Source organism: Macrotis lagotis, chromosome 3 (genome assembly GCF_037893015.1).
Source record: "Macrotis lagotis isolate mMagLag1 chromosome 3, bilby.v1.9.chrom.fasta, whole genome shotgun sequence".
NCBI classification, from domain to species: Eukaryota; Metazoa; Chordata; class Mammalia; order Peramelemorphia; family Peramelidae; genus Macrotis; species Macrotis lagotis.
In genome coordinates, this window is record NC_133660.1 from 21,561,006 (window position 1) to 21,578,286 (window position 17,281).

The window sequence follows — 17,281 nt, forward strand, 5'->3', positions numbered from 1 at the left end:
ACACCATATGGCTAACAAAGCAGTATCTCCACAGAGACTCAACTGGCAGTTCCAACATCATTATTCCAGTTTACAGATGAGTAAACTGAGGCTCAAATGGATGAATAAATGCCACACTATAATTTAAATCTGGGTCTCCAAACACAAAGTCCAATATGTTCCTAAGTCTTCCATTCAATAAACTATGCTCAGCATAGATTAGCACAGGAAGTCAAAAATATGGAGGATTCTTTTGGGGAAAATCTTCAATGTTACATAGCATTAATCCTGTCACAACTAAGAACATAGAACTTTCTTTCACTGTCAACTTTCTGGTGAAATGGAAAAAAAAAGAGCAGTGAATTTGGAATCAGGAAAACTTTTATTCATATCCTGCATCTGACATGTACTAGCTGGGTGACCTTGGGGAGTTTATTTAAACTCCCTGGGCTGATCGGAGATTCCTTCCAGCAGTATGCATAGCTATTATCTTCTGACTCCAACATTTCTCTCTCTCTCTCTCTCTCTCTCTCTCCCCCCCCCCCCCCCCGTGTGTGTGTATATATGTCTGTCTCTATCTCTGCTTCTCTTTCTCTCTTTTTGTCCCTGTCTCTCTATCTTTTTCTCAGCTTGTTTCTCTGTCTCTCTCTCCTTCCCCTGCTCCTCCTCCTCCTCTTCTTCCTCCTCCTCTTTCCCTCCAATGAGCTATAATATATTATAACCAACAGCCTCCTGGGCAACTCATTTCAAATTCAGTACATACAAGAAAGGTCAGGACCTGATTCTTGCAAAAGCCATCACTCCTCCAAATAAGCCTCTTTCTGTGAATGGCACCACCATCCTAAGAGTCACTCAGATTCAAAACCTTAGAAGCCTTCCTTGAATCTTTATTTCCTTCACCCTCTGTATCCATTGAGTTCCCAAGTTTTGTTCATTTGACACCATCTCCATTTCTCTCTCTTTGCTCAGAGGCTTCCATTCTTGTCAAGATCTCCATCACTTGGTATCTGCCCTGTTAATAGTAGACTATTGACTTCTCTGCCTCCAGGTTCTTCCCTTTCCACTCCATTCTCCTCAAAGACCAAATAATCTCTCTAAAGCCCATATTCATCCCTAACCCCCAAATCTTCAGGGGCTTCCTATTGTCTCTAGGATAAAAATCAAACTTCTCAGCTTGGCAGTCACACTTGAGCTCTGACCTACTTTTTCTGACTTAATATTAATCTCCTTCAAAGTCTCTACATTCCATTAAAACTAGTTGACCTTGGAATCCTATTTCCCACATCTGAGGTTTTGTAAAAATTGTTCCCCAGGCTTGAAATATGTTCTCTTCTCACCTTGACTTCTTCATATCTGGCTTCCTTCCAGGCTCAGTTTAGATACCAGCTCCTACCTAAGGTCTTTCATGATCCTCCTCTAGGTTAGTGGTCTCTCCAGCCTCCAATTGCCTTCTGTTTTCCTATCTGTATATGTGTTGTAGTCTTTCCTCACCACCAGTAGAATAGATTATTTTCAAATAAAGATCAACTTTCTTCCCTTACCACCTCCCCCTCCAACAAACTGAGAGAACAAGAAAACCATAATCCCTTGTGACAAAACACATATAACCAAACAAAACATTACCCACTTGGCCACGTCCAAAAATATGTCTCAATTGGCACTCTGAGTCTATCTAATTTCGAGGTGGGTAACCTGTTTCATCATGAGCCTCTGGAATCATGAATGGTCATGATTTTGGTCAGAGTTCCTTGCTAGTGTATAAATTGTTCTTCTGATTCAGCTTACTTCACTCTGCAAGCATTCCCTGGTCTTCCCAGGTTTCTCAGGGCATCATTGTATCCTGTTTCTTGGACCAGTTGTTTGTGTGTACTCAGATCCCTGACTTATTAAAGCTGAAATTTAGAAGAAATAATTATTCACATATAAAGAGATCAGAGACAATGAAGCAACACATAATCTAGAGAAATTTAAATGATACATGTCAATTGCCAAGTAAAAGAAGGGCAAAACAGCCTAAAATGTACCTAAGTTATCAAAATATGTTGAGGGGAGAGGAGGGGAGGTGAGGCGAGGAGGGGAGGGGAGGGGAGGGGAGGGGAGGGGAGGGGAGGGGAGGAGAGGGGAGGGGAGGGGAGGGGAGGGGAGGGGAGGGGAGGGGAGGGGAGGGGAGGAGAGGAGAGGAGAGGAGATTTTTAAAAGCTTGGCAAGAGACCCAGCTTGGTCAGACAGAGTGAATAGGACTGCCTTCTCTCATTCTTGCAGTATAGAGAATGGTTTTTGAAGGGGGTAGTAGTAGTAATAGAGGTGGTGGTGGTGGTGGTGGTGGTATTCAGCTGCTGTGCCTGGTGCTACTCTATGTGGGAATTTCAATACTGAAGTCCTAGATATGCCTTATAGTAAACAGCAAGAAAATTCTAGAGCTCTCAGCTGGGGCCAGCTCCTGGTCATTACAAGCCTATCAACATTCTTGCCATGGAATACGGATGTAGTTAGGGATGACTTCATTCCTTAACAGAAAAAATTACTCTGATTTTCTTACAGTCCAAGGGGCTCTAGAAACCCAAGGCAGAGAGCTGAGAGAGACTTGGGCTAATTACCTATGCAACTGGCTAGCCTCCCAGGAAGACACAAGGAGGGATGCCTCAGTCCCAAAAGAAAGGAAATGAAAAACCATCCCATGCCTTGCCCCTGGGGTAGGCAAAGGGATGTAACAAAGGGAAAGTAAAGAACCCAAAGAGGGAAGTGGGTCCTTTCTCTCGGTAACAGCACTTTAACACAGGAACAAGGACCATTTACACAGCTCTTAGACATTTGGAAAGAATGTTCCACATATGTTATTTTGGTTTTACTACAGGTATCAGCGCACACTTAACAAGCTTCTTTGTTCAGTCAGCCTTCTGGTTGACATCATAGCCACAGGCATCACCCTACTGAAATTCAAACCGAAATAAAGAAACTGAGGTCTCCATTTCTACCGCAAGGGTAATTAAGTGAGGAGCCGGCGGAGGGCACGGTTAATAAGTCTCAGAGGTCCGATTTGAGCCCACGTCTCCCAGATTCTAACGATGAGAGAAGTCAAATGACTTGCCCTAGGTCCCACAGCTACCGAGCTTCTGGGGCAAGGTTTCTGGGTCCTCTTGGCTCCAGGTCTACCCTTGCAATCCAATCATCTCTACCTCCGAAGAGACCATTAGCTTCCAAAGGCTCCAAGAGACCGTTTGAGCCATTTTAAAGGAAACTCATGGGAGGAGAGAGATAAAATGACCTGGGCAAGGTCCCGAAGTTAGTAATCTAAAAACTAAAATCATGAAGAGAGAATCCTGGGGTGAAAAAAAGAATTTGCCATGAAATTCCCAATCTAAGACACCAAGGGGATGGAGTGGGGTGGGGTGGGGAGCGGGGTCAGCTTTTGTTGTTGTGATTGTTTAACCAGGAAAAGTAACTGGAAACTACTTTTCTTGAACCCTCCTCGGATCTTCCCATCAATGTAGCCCAGTGATGGGTGAACCCTGAATAGGAGGTGTCTGTACAACTAGGTTCTCCCATTCCTGGGGGCACCTTTTAGGCTGGTCCCGGATTTTCTTGGGGCTCCCCTTGTTCTTGTTCCAGTTAAGGAGTAGGTGGCTTGCCTCTGGCATTCTGGGCAGGAACCAGATGCTGGCTCGGCCATCCCACGCTGGCTCAGACAAGAGACTTTCGAGGATCTCCCAAGGAAGGGGGGAATTGCTCCTGGTCCCCTCTTGAACCCAACTGGGACCCAACTGGGACCAATCACTGGGGTCAGATGAATGGCCAAGCAGCTCGGGGGCAGCTCAGGGCCGGGGGCTTGGGGGATCTTTGGGGATCTTGGGGGGCAACCCCAGAGTCCCGGAGCCCGGAGAGCCCTCCCGTCCCCCGGGCCGGCTCCAGTCCCTCCCAGGCAGGCAGGCTGACAGCGCGCCCTCGCCGGCTCAGGGACACAAAGCAGCGAGGCTGGAGCCAGTGGGGACAGCTGCCCCCTGGACGCCCCCCAGGATCCCTGAGGTAGGGGGCTGCCTTCGGGGATGCCCCCGAGTCCCGGGGTGGGGAACGGCGGCACGGCTCGCTGGCCAGCCCGGCTTGTCTTGGCGGCGCGGCTGGGTGGCAGCTGGGTGATCTTGGGGGAGTCCTTTCCCCTCTCCCCGGCTGTTCGCACTCACCTGTGCCCCCCCCCCCGCGCTCACCTGTCGGTCCACACACCCCCCACACCCCACACCCCCAGAGCCCGGCGACGCGGTCCCGCCACTCACCGTGTGTGCAGAGACAGCGGACCCCAGGGGCTCCGGGGGGGCAGCAGGATGCCCCCTCGGCCCCCAGGTGGCGGCTCCGGCCCGGGCTGGGCTCGGGGGCGGCGAGCAGCGGCAGGGGCGCGGAGGCAGGGGAATGGCGGCGGGGGGAGCAGCGGGCCGGGCGGCCGGCGGGCGCCGGGGGGCTTGGGGCTCCCGGGGGCGCCGAGGAGCGTGGCCAGCAGCAGGGCCGCCAACCAGGGGCCGCCGCTCATGGTGCCCGGCCGGCCCGCCGCAGCCTCGGCCTCTGGGCCATTCTCCGGCGCTCGGAAACAGAGATCCTGGGGGGGCGGGGCCTCCCCCGGGCCGGGGCGGAGACTTTGGGGAGCTGCGAGGGAGGGGCCGGCGCCCCGGGAGCGGCCCGCCAGGTACGGGGAGGGGCTGCCACCTGGTGGGGAGCCAGCCGGGGAGTGGGGGGTAGAGCTAAGAGCCCGGGGGAGGGGAAGACAGGACCTGGGGCCCCCTTTTTTTACAATCACCTTTACCACTCTGGGCCTCAGTTTCCTCCTGTGTAAAATGGGGGGCGCAGAGTGCCAATCACAACCCTCTGAAAGGAAATTGGATAGAGTCCCCAGAAGCCGGATGAACGAAGCATGCTCTTTTCACTGCTCCCAGAGACCAGAGATGGGGGTTACCGGGGGAAGGGGATGGCTACCCCCCAGACAGGGGCGGTGCCTCAGTGGGCTGTTTCTGTTTAACGAGCTTTCTGCGGTGAGGAATGTCCACAACAGGATGGAGCTGGATCTGTGGTTAGTGTAGTCAGTGATAGAGTCTAGATACTTCGCTTTCGGGGGGGGGGGGGGCGAGAAGGGGGAGAGAAAAACGCAAAGTTATAATAATAATAATTGTTGCAAATATATGGAGTTGGAAAAAATAAAAAATAAAAGTTTGTGTCCAGAGGCTTAAAGAGCAAATAGCAAAGGAATAACTGACCCTTCTTTCTATGGGAGGCGGAGGAAGGGGAGGAAATCCCTCCAGATTTAGGAGCCCCAGCCTCTCTCTATTGATCTCTCTAAGAATTGGAAAATTAGAATAATTGAGTCAACTGCACAATGGACTCTGCCAAGGATTTGTCCCAGGCTCTCCGCAACCTCACCCTCCATACAGACATGGCCCCGCTGACCAACCCTAAACTGTCCAGTCCTCTCCATCTTCTGTGGCCACCTCTCATTCTCTTCTCTGGGGTGGCTCCCCTTGCTTTTCTAATGGAGCCCACAGTATTGGGGTCTCTTAGGAATGCTTTTTCAGGTTCCTCCAGTCAGCTCAACCCCCACCATCACCTTTGTCCCTTTTCCACGTCCCTAAGATTGGACTTCTTCCCTTGAATCCCAAGGTTGAGGGGGACAGGAGTTCCCTGTTGCTCCCTTTTCTTTCTTGCCTTGTGGCAGTCTAGAAATGGAGTGGGGCCAGAGGGGAGAACATCTCCAGTCCAAGCCCAGGACTCCCAGTTCTCACATGCAAGGGGGAGGTTGAAGGCACTCCCAAATTAGCCCTGGGGGATGGGCACCCCTGGAGAAGGAGCAGCTGTTGAAGAGTCTGCTGCTTCCTTCCTGGCCTCCCACTCTCCACCCACTGTGCTAGGTAAACAACAACTGTTTGGTTATTGGAGGGATTCAATGAGTTCCAAGTTTCCTCTCTGTCCTCAGTAGAGATTGTGGTCTTTTCTCCATCCCCAAGAAACTGTTCTTCACGAAGTCTCTTCCTAGATCTTCTCATTAGGGGACCATTAGGTGGAGTAATGGACAGATCACCAGCCCTGGGGTCAGGAGGAACTGAGTTCAAATGCAGCCTCAAACACTTAATAATTGCAGAGCTGTGTGACCTTGGGCAAGTCACTTAACCCTATTGCCTTTCAAAAAAAATTACACTCCTAGATCTTCTCATTAAGATGCTGATTGGATGTTAGGACGAAGGGGAAGAAGGTGAATCGCTTAAAGCGGCGGGCGCGGGAGTGGGGTTGGGGCCAGGGCTGAGGCGACCCCCCTCAGCAGATCATGCCCAGGGTGCCTGTGGCAACGGCTGCTGGGGGGAAGTGACTGGGTGGTGCCGGCGCGAGGGACGATGCCGTTTCCAGTTACAACCCAGGGATCACAACAAACACAACTGCCACAGAAGCATTATGGCATTAACTCTCCTATCAGTTTAGCAGCCCCCAAAAAGACAGACTGCATACTCACACAGAAACTAATTAAAACCCTAAAGCCCTTTGGGGTTTTTGAAGAGGAAGAGGAACTGCAGAACAGGATTTTAATTTGGGGAAAATTAAATAACCTGGTAAAAGAATGGATACGGGAAATCAGTGAAAGCAAGAATCTTCCACAGTCTGTAACTGAAAACGTTGGAGGAAAAATTTTTACATTTGGATCCTACAGATTAGGAGTTCATACAAAAGATGCTGATATTGATGCATTGGGTGTTGCACCAAGACATGTTGACCGAAGTGACTTTTTTCACCTCATTCTATGAAAAATTGAAGCTACAAGAAGAAGTAAAAGATTTAAGGGCTGTTGAAGAGGCGTTTGTACCAGTTATCAAGTTATGTTTTGATGGTATAGAGATTGATATTTTGTTTGCAAGATTAGCACTGCAGACTATTCCTGAAGATTTGGACCTACGTGATGACAGTCTACTAAAAAAATTAGATATTAGATGCATAAGAAGTCTTAATGGTTGCAGGGTAACCGACGAAATTTTACATCTAGTACCAAACATTGACAACTTCAGGTTAACTCTGAGAGCTATCAAACTTTGGGCCAAACGCCACAACATCTATTCCAATATATTAGGTTTCCTTGGTGGTGTTTCCTGGGCTATGCTAGTAGCAAGAACTTGCCAGCTTTATCCAAATGCAATAGCATCAACTCTTGTACATAAAATTTTCTTGGTATTTTCTAAATGGTATGTGTTTAGATTATATTAAAATTAAATTGATTGTAGACACTGAAAAAAAAAGATGCTGATGGGAAAGGTACCAGGGAGTCCCACTCTCCCAGTTTTCCTCTCAGAGGTGTCAGTAAAAGTAATCCAAAAAAGTCAAAAAAGAATCATCAGGAAACTTCTGGATCCAGTCCATCTGGATAGAAATGCTCCTAATGCTGAATGGACTTCTGCCAGTGTAGCCAACATCAGCACAGGACAGCAACTGACATGGGCAGGCTTTGGCACTGCCCCAACCAGAGAAACCCTAGCAAGCCAGAATACCACAACATCCAAAAGAGACCACCAGCTCCGTTGTTTTCCCTAAGGAGTCATAATCTTCCAGATTCTGGATACAGGCATACCAAGGGAAGGGGAAGTCAAACAGCTTCCAGGAAATTAGGAAAGGGTGAACAGCAACATGGGGGCGATGATCAACCTTAATGGACTTGCTGATACCAACAGGGAAACAATCAGGCACAATGGGTATCTGCGATGGAGAATACCATCTGTATTGAGAGAAAGAATTGTGGAGTTTGAACAAAGACAAAGGACCAATTACCTTCAATTTAGAAAAAAAAATTGCTATCTTATTGTCTGATCTTGCTATCTCTTATACTTTATGTTTCTTCCTTAAGGATATGATTTCTCTCTCATCACATTCAACTTAGATCAATGTATACCATGAAAACAATGCAAAGACTGACAGACTGCTTTCTGGGGGGGTAGGGAAGTGAGATTGGGGGGAAATTGTTAAATTCAAAATAAATAAAATCTTTTTGAAAAAATTAGGAAAGGGTGATCAGGACCAAAGGATTCCAGAGGGAGAGAGACCAATATCAGGTAATGAGGTTGGAGATGTGAGTACAGGAATGAAGGCACCAAATAGTCTTTAAGAAGCATTTTGTATCCAAAGATGCTCAGAAAGATAAAAGACAATGTCCACAACAACTACAAGCAGAATCTCAGAGAAAGAAAAAAAAATTCTACCTCAGAAATTGTTGTGATTTTATAAAGAAAATGACCTTAAAGAAGAGTATCATGTTTTGTTGCTGGATCCTAAGCACCATGGGACTTGACTTGCCCTTTGCCTATGTGTTGTCTCTCTCCTTTGGAAAGTGAATTTCTGGAGATCAAAAGCTGGCTTGTTTTCTATTTGTATCAACAGAACTTAGCACAGTTCACACATAGTGAACATTCTAATAAGCACATTTTTCTTTATTCATTTAAAAAAAATGGCTTAGGGGGCAGCTAGGTGACACAGTAGAGCACCAGCAGCCCTGGAGTCAGGAGGACCTGAGTTCAAATCCCACCTCAGACACTTAATAATTACCTAGCTGTGTGGACCTTGGGCAAGTCACTTAGCCCCATTGCCTTGCAAAAACAAACAAATAAAAAAACAATGGCTAGGATGCAAGGGTTTCAGACCCAACTGGAAGAAAAGGTTTTGTTTTTTTTAGGAGATTATTTTATGAGTTCCAAAAGGTATGGAGAGCCCTCCATCTACACATCTAAGGGCCTGGCAAGCTAGCAAGTCCAGGAGGACTTGCTATATTGTGTAGCAAAGTTGGGTTTTATCATAGGCCCAGGATCAAAGTTGCACAGAGGGACCTTAAGGAAGCCTCAAGGACCAGAGTTGCAATAATGGGGCTGGGTACTTATCCATGGCAGCGATGCATTTGGACTTTGTGAAACCAAAGTCCAAGCCTGTTCTCCACAGAAATTGGCATGATGTAAGGGAGATGGGTCCTTGGGATATTGAGAAGAAATGATCATGCTTTTGTTCTTGCCATATCTTTGAGGTGAAAACTAAAGAATATCATAAGGTTTTTGGACTCATAGGACAAAGTAAAAACAGAATTCTGAAAACTGTCAGAAACATCTTACTAAAATATGCATCTTCTAAGTCAAAGAAAAAAAAGATTACAAGAGGTCAAAAGAGTTCAAGTGTAACAGAACAAGAGTCAGAATGACAAACAACCTGACTGCTACTCTTTTAAGAAAATCTTGGAATGAGGTATTCCCAAAGATAAAAGATAAAAGTTTACAATCAAGGATACAAGATTGAGAATAATCCATTAGAGGAATGGATCTTTAATGGACTAGAAGACTTTCCAGCTTTTCAAATGAAAAGATCAGAGTTAAGTAAGAATTTTGAAATACCAACATACAAGTCTGGAGAAGTAGAGATGCAGTTATACTCTGGATCCACTCTCTGAGAGGCAAACTTGTTCCCCACTATTGGCTATGTATGGGGAGAAGTCACCCCAAAAAATTTTCAGAAAGTATTTATATGGTTTATGGAGACCCCTAACTGTAGTTTCCCCCCTTCTCCTTGACCCACTTCCCAGGACTGGGAAGATTAATATTATGAGGCTGGGAAGGCTTATCTTATGAGGCGTGGAAGGAGTGTGAATATCTACATCTCAAAAATTACAACATTACTAATCAGGATTTCATTGCTTGTCTAGACTTAAGAATGTGTGTTAATAATGCACATCAAACTTAAAAATGTTTCTTGTATATTTTTTTTCTGCAGAGACCCTTGTTATATATTTACCAGCAGAACACTGAATAAGAGTATTTGAGTGTATTTAACAAGGAAAAAGGAGTTGGGAACTTGTTATTTCTCATATGTGTGATGATGATGTTTCCCCTTCATTCTGGAAGACCATGACATCAGGTAGGTGATGTCATGACAAGCATGTGAATTGGATTTGAGTGAGTAGGTGCTGTGCTAAGTCATCAGCCTCACTTTCTCCTCCAGAGCCAACTGGATCTAGTGGCCAGAAGTGGGATACATGGAAAGAAGAAAATAGAAACATGGAAGAACATGAAATGGGTATGGCCATCAAATGAATTTCACTCTCATCTGAAATTGCTTGGTTGATTCTTGTCCTTTGTTACTGAAGAAGACCAAAATGACATTACTATGTTTGAGACAAATGACAGTGTATCCAACTGTGGCTGATCAGACCAATACAAGCTCATCTGAAACAAGGAAGGGTTGAACACACGTACTAAAAAAAAAAAAGACAGTATAGAAAATAGAATTGTAGAATGAAACAAGTGTATTTTAAAGTATTTGAAAATAAGTATTTTAAGAATTTATTTTGCTTGTTTATAAGGAAGGGTTTTTAAGGGAAGGTAGAATTAGAAGAGGGACAAGTGAAAGTGATATGAAAAAGAGCAAGGCACATTGTGGGTCAATGGGACATTAAAAAATACACAGAAAGAAGACTGAGTCAGTCTATCAGCATTCAAAAATCATCTACTATATGTGGCAGGCACTTGTGCTAAGCAATGTGAGAATCAAAGGAAAATGTTAGAGTAAGAAAGAAAACTTTGGAAGCAATGTGCTAAATTTATTGTTTGCTTTTTTAAAAAAATGTATGTAGTGGAGAATCAATTTAATGTAAGATTCCCATTTCCTGAAATGTGGAAATATTAATGTTTGATGGTTTATCTAGTTCAGAAAATCAAAAAAATGTAAATGAAATTAAAAAGTCTTCTCTTTGACTCTCCCTCCCTCCTGCTTTCTGCCATCATTTGTTTGCTTATTGAGGTCCTTCCCCTCTTGCCTCAGCTTGAACCTCTTGCTCAGGATCTGCCCTTCCGTGTATTATAAGTAAAGTCTTAAAACTGAAAGAAAGGAAAATAGAATCTTAAGATTCAAAATTAGAAGAAACCTATGAAGAACAGGACTGGGGTGGAGGAAGGTCGTTTTCACACTCAGAACCTTCTCCTAAAAGTTAAAACCTAAATCATGTAGACCCCTTGTATGATTTTGTAGGTGGATCCCCTGTTTATTTGGGTCCAGTGTTAGAATGAAATGAGATACTTTGGGGTCATTCACTAGTCAATAGTCAACTGATTGTCAATAGTCAATAGATTTACTTAGCCATAACATTGAAAAGATATTCAACAAAGAAACTGTACCTAGTTTGGGTGTTTGGTCAACAGTTCAGGGCTTGGAGACCTTGGGATATCCCTGAATCTTAGAGGTGCTAATTACAGGTGTCCCTAGTTGACTGGGAAGTCGCATCAATGCAGCTATCAGAAATCTTTTGTAAAGGGAGGCATTCTCTGAACCCAGGTGGTGCACCGGTCTTGGAGTCAAGAGGACAGGAGTTCAAATCCAGCCTCAGACACTTGCCACTCACTAGCTGTGTGACCTTAGGCAAGTCACTTAACAATAATTGCCTCCCAACCAGAATCATCTCCAGTCATCCTGATTCATATCTGGCCACTGGACCCAGATGACTCTGGTGACTTAGCAGAACACCCCCTCACTCAATCCAATTCATGGGTTTGTCATGGCTTCATCTCCCCGATGTCATAGTCTTCTTTGAAAATGAAGGACAAAAATCACCTGTGCCTTAACCTCAGGGTCAGTCACATCTGGGAAAAACCAGCTTGACCTATCAGAGCTGGGGAGGATTCAGATAGATAGTTGTCCTATCACACATGACAATAGTTTTCAAATATCAAGTCCCACTTTTGCTCAAGTAGTCATAAAAATGTCATTTGGAAAGCAAATAATTCCGAACCACACGATAAATGTGTAAGGAAAGAATGAAGCTGTGTTGGTTTATGATAAAGATGTAGCAAATATAAGAAAAATATGCAAATTAGTAATACTCTAAAGGGACTTGCACAGAATCATGCAAATGTAAATGACATCACTGCATAAACACAAAGAAAATTAGCATATGAATAGACCTTCATCTCAGATTAGCTTGCCTCGAGCAGCAGCCTATCAAATGTATAGTTTACTGAATTAATCATTCCAACAACTAGTCTGCATTTGTAATTCTATGAAGTGTAGTGAGTTGATTAGGATTTATGGAATATACATGGGACAACATAACAAACTAAGAAATCTAGATAAAATAAAATTGAAAAATAAGACCTGAAAGATAATTTCATTTTCTAAATGAAATTTCTAAAATGAACATCTGATAGAAAGAAAAAGAGAAGAAAAATTCCAGGAAAAATAGAGAGGAACAGAACTAGAATTCTCTTTTTTTTTAAAGGATTTTTACAAGGCAAATGGGGTCAAGTGGCTTGCCCAAGGCCACACAGCTAGGTAATTATTAAGTGTCTGAAGCTGAGTTTGAACTCAAGTACTCCGGACTCCAGGGCCGGTACTCTAGCCACTGTGCCACCTAGCTGCCCCTAGAATTCTTCTTAAAATTCAAAATCATCAAGGCAAATATTTTTACAAGGTGGATATCCTCAGTTATTATTTCTATGCTACTGACACAGACCTGTTTAAAAGAAAATAAACTAATACAAGGAAAAATTCTCCTCCTACCCCAAATCAGAAAGTGGCCCTGTCTAAATTATTCTGTGGTTGGGGGTATGATGATAACCACAATTCTGAAACATGTATTTAGTGACCATTTTGACTATCCTTTGTCTAATGTCCCAGTTTTTCTCAAAATTTTCTCGAATTGATCTCAGTCTTCTGAACCCTGAGCCTCCATACCTATAGAATTCAATAATTCACCTTTAATGACATTATGATATATTTATTTTTGATGGCGAACATTTGATATAGTTTTATTCAAGTTTTGTTGAACAACTCACAGAGGGAAGAGGTCAGGTCATGATACAAACTCAAATCAAATTTAGCTTGCTTTCCTAAACAATCTTTCCAACTTTTGTGCTTCAGGTAACCCAGACAGATTGTTTCCTTTTAGGATCACATTCTTTTATTAAAAATTCACTTCACAGTTAATCCTCTCCTCCAAATTTAATTATTTTAATTTATTCATATATTTTGCTTTTACATTATCTTCATCTCTTGATATATTCTTTCTCTACTCTTAGATTCATCTCTTATAGAACAGAATAAAAAGGAAAATCAGATCTTCAAAACCAGCCAATACATCAATCAGTCAAATAGAATATACAATGTCCCATAGTCCTCAGCACTACAAAGAGAAATGCCTTTTTAAAATCTTATTCAGAATCAAGATTAATCATTATAATTGTAAAGTGCTCCCTTTTTACTTTTTTCTTTCCATTTATATTGTCTTGTGAACATTATTTCTCTGATTGGATTGGATTGGATTTTGATTTTTTTTTACTCTATTTAGCATCCTTTCATATGGCAGTTAAAGTGGCAAAGGAGATAGCACACTAGGTTTGGCATCAAGAAGACTCCTCTTCCTGAGTTCAAATCCAGGCTCAGAGACTCACCAGCTGGGTGAGTCAAATCACTCTGCCTCAGTTTCCTCATCAGTAAAATGAACTGAGAAGGAAATGACAAACCACTCCAATATCTTTGCCAAGAAAATACCAAATGAGTTCACAAGGAGCTGAAAAAAGATCAGCAACAAGGCATCCTTTCATAAAAGTCTGTCCATGCTTCTATGTATTCTTCACTCTGTACTAAATTCTTATACTCTCATTTATTTAACTATACTCCATTTGAGAGGCATCCACTTTGTTTTCAGTTCTTTACTACTCCAAAATGTGTTGCTATAAATATTCTGCTATAGATGGTTCCTATTTTCAATGTTTGACCTCCTTGAGATGTATACCTAGAAATGATAATTCTGGTTCAAAGATTATAATTTTTTCAGTCATTTTCATTTTTTAATATATTTTTCATTTGTGCTCCAGAATAGTTGGATCAATTCATAGTTCAACAATAGTGTATTATTGTGCTTTTATTTCCACACCCCCTCCAACAATCAATATTTCCATCTTTTGTCATTTTTGCCAACAACTCAAACAGCATCGACAATTCAAACAAGCATTTCAAACAATGGGTGCATCACCATTGCAGTATGGGTTGATTTTGCCTTCTTTCTCTTTTTTACTCCACTGTCTCCCTTCTCCCTCTGAAGAGAATGGAGATTGAACATTTTATTTCGTTTTGTTTTTAAATAGCAAGAGCTTCTTCATCAGAGTGGTCTGTGGAAGTGGATTTAGAATCCACTTGACCTCATCAACAGCAGCCACTAGTTTCAGTCTTATCTAGTCCTGACTGGGTAACCCAGCTTAGCAACTCCCTGATTCCTCCACAGAGCTTGCATCCATTGTTACTCATCTACATTGTGAATCTTATATTAATATTTTTGCTTTTCTATGTTTGTGAGATTTCTTTGTGCTCTAATATAAGGTCAAATTTTGTGAATGTGCCATACATAACTGACAATAGTTATATACTTTTCTATTCCCAGTCAATGCCCTTAGCTAACTTTTCTAAAATTCTATTCATCTCCTTAAGTTCTTTCTTGATGATTTTATGTTTAGATTTGTCTAAGTATGAGAGGAGTAAATTAAGTTCTACCACAAGTATAGTTTTACTATTTATTTCTGTAACTCATTTAAGTTTTCCTTCAAGAATTTGGATACTATGCTGTTTGGTACATTTGGGTCTTAATCTTTTTTAAGTTCCTTGAGAGCAGGTGTTCTAAGCCAAGTCTAACCAGGCCACTTCCTTGATAGTTTATACTGGATAAGACAGTCATAGTCAGAAAACTATATTCAAAAGGGTAAGTTGATTCAGCTTAGCCAAGCTCCTCTGTCTCTGAATGGAGCATGGTGGTCCAGCAGCCAGCCATCAAGGACAGTTCTTGAAGCTCCTAACAGCTGTTTTATACTCGGCTAACCAGGAAATTATGTCAACAGTCAGAGCATTTAGTGACCTGAGCTAATTAAATCTGGAGGAACTTTTCAAAATTTTTCAAGGAAAAATTAGCCTTACTTGGATAGGTGAAGAGTGCTAAGATATTGCTCCCACAAGAGCAGAGATTATTTCATTTTGTCTTTGTACTCTTAGTACAATATTTGGTCTATAGTAGGCACTTTAAAAATACTGATGTAGAACTGAGCTTTTAGAAAGCTCATTCAGTATTTATATAGAGGCAGAAAGCCAGAAAATAATGAGAACCTATTAAAGTTAGGTCTTTTTGCAAAGAAGTCCACTTAATTTGTCTTTTAAGTGGACAAGGGAATTTTTTTAAAATATTGAGATGACTTAGAGAAGCAGCAGGGAATGTCCAGCCCATGGGTCAGTTGGTCTGGTATTACCATGGCAACTGCAGGTAGGACACAGAAATTCAATAAATCTAGGAAATTTTTAAGGTGAATTATTAAATGTTTTACCAGATATAACCAGTGAATGATGTTATAAATATCCAAATGGCCCTTGGCAGAAAAATGCTTCCCCATCCCAGACTTCGAGTCACAAAACTCATATAGTAAACTTAGGGTACAGTTTAAGGACCAACCTATGCTCCATTGTTGTGGTTTCTTTTAATTTATTTTAATGAAAAATTCAAAAGAGAATTCCAAGTAAATAAGTTTTATCCATTCATGCAAATAATGCTCTATTTTTTATGAGAATTTCAGCAGTAACTTTAAGCACCATCTGCATCATTCATCATTACTTCCATCATCAACATTAATGCCATGGTCATTATCCCTATTCCCTTCTCCGTCACTGTCATTTTCATCATCATGATCAACCTGTTATGATCATCAACACTACCAATATCACCACTATTACCACCAGCATTATCACCAGCAACAGCATCATAACCAAGTTTCCCCATCATCTCCATAATAGCTGATGTCTACATACTGCTTTTAGATTTTAAAACTGTTTTTACAAGAGGGGCAGCTAGGGGGAAGAGTGGATAGAGCACTGACCCTGGAGTCAGGAGGACTTGTGTTCAAATATGACCCCAGACATTTAATAATTGCCTAGCATGTGACCTTGGGCAAGTCACTTCACCCCATTGCCTTAAATAAACAAAAATTTTTTAAAAATTAAAAAAAAAATTTAAAAATGTTTTAATCTATTTGAACCTTGTAACCACAAGGTGAGGTCAGCATATGGGGGTATTATTATATCATTTTACAACTGACCAAGCTAAAACTTAGATGAGCTAAGGGACATGCCAATGGTAACAGTGCTAATAAGTGTTGGTGATGGAATTTGAACCTGGGTTTCATTGTTTCTAAATCCTGAGCATTTTCTGACTTTAATAAAGGGCTTCCTAATTTGCAAGTGCACTTAGAATTCAGACTATCTGTGACCAAACAGTACAAGGAACCATTTGTAATTTTATTCAGATTGAGACAAATACAAATGCAGACTCAAATTGGATCCTGATTTGGTTTTCTTGCATGTTCTTCGAGGTGAGTAGTAAGAGAATTTTCTCTCTCTCTCTGTCTCTCTCTCTCTCTGTCTCTCTCTCTGTCTCTCTCCCTCCCTCCCTTCCTTTCCTCCTTCTCCTCCTCCTCCTCCTCTTCTTCTTCTTCTTCTTCTTCTTCTTCTTCTTCTTCTTCTTCTTCTTCTTCCTTTTCTTCTCCCTCTTCTTGCTTTTCTTCCTCCTTTCTACCCTTCCCAGACCAAAGTCATTTTAGGAGAATAGGTTTTGCTACAACTCCTTTTTTTCTAGAAAACTTTCCATTTTTTCTCACTGTTCATTCATTCAACCAAGAAACTTTTATTAAGCTATAATATTCTCTAACAGTGGCCTTTTGGAGACCATATGCACATATATTGTTGAACTGTAAGGCTCTAATAAATGAGATATTCACATAAGAAAGAAAGGCAAATACTTTTAGAAAACTATCTGCTTGGGTGCTTTGTTGGTTAGATCAAACCACACTGAATTGGCCCACTCTCCTTTGCTAACAGAGGTGAATGTGTTCCATCTGGTCAAACTTGGGACCAGGACAGAGGAAGAGATTTGCCAAAATCTCAATAGTCACTTAAGTAAGTAATGAAGTCAGAATTCCAATCTAGGTCGTCTGATCCCAAATCCAGTACTCTATCCATGGCATCAACAAATTATTCCTAATTTCCCTTGAAATGCTAATGGTCTAAAGTTCTTTATTTTGAATTTTTATTCTCTATATTAATACCCTATCATTAAAAATAAAAAGATTCTTTTAAAGTCTAAGACTTGTATAAAGAGTATATTATATTTCTAAAGAGTCTGCTTTCACGAGGCAACGTAGGGAGAGAGGGAAGGAAAGAAAAGATGAAAGCGGCACAGTAACTGTTTCTCATCTTTTGCTTCTGGGTATGGTGAGACAAAAACCAGACTCTG

The 17,281-nt window shown here is 42.1% G+C and overlaps 1 protein-coding gene and 1 pseudogene across 1 annotated transcript in view; one reads left to right on the forward strand and one right to left on the reverse strand.

The window, feature by feature from the left end:
- PRSS12 (serine protease 12) overlaps positions 1 to 4,498 on the reverse strand; it is a 94,264-nt gene extending 89,766 nt beyond the window's left edge. Inside the window, 2 exon segments of the mRNA XM_074228308.1 lie at positions 4,248 to 4,390; positions 4,392 to 4,498. Coding sequence (XP_074084409.1) covers positions 4,248 to 4,390; positions 4,392 to 4,498 — 250 coding nt within the window.
- Positions 4,499 to 6,287: 1,789 nt separating this feature from the next.
- On the forward strand, positions 6,288 to 7,218 carry LOC141516003 (poly(A) polymerase alpha pseudogene; annotated as a pseudogene).
- The last annotated feature ends 10,063 nt before the right edge of the window (positions 7,219 to 17,281 follow it).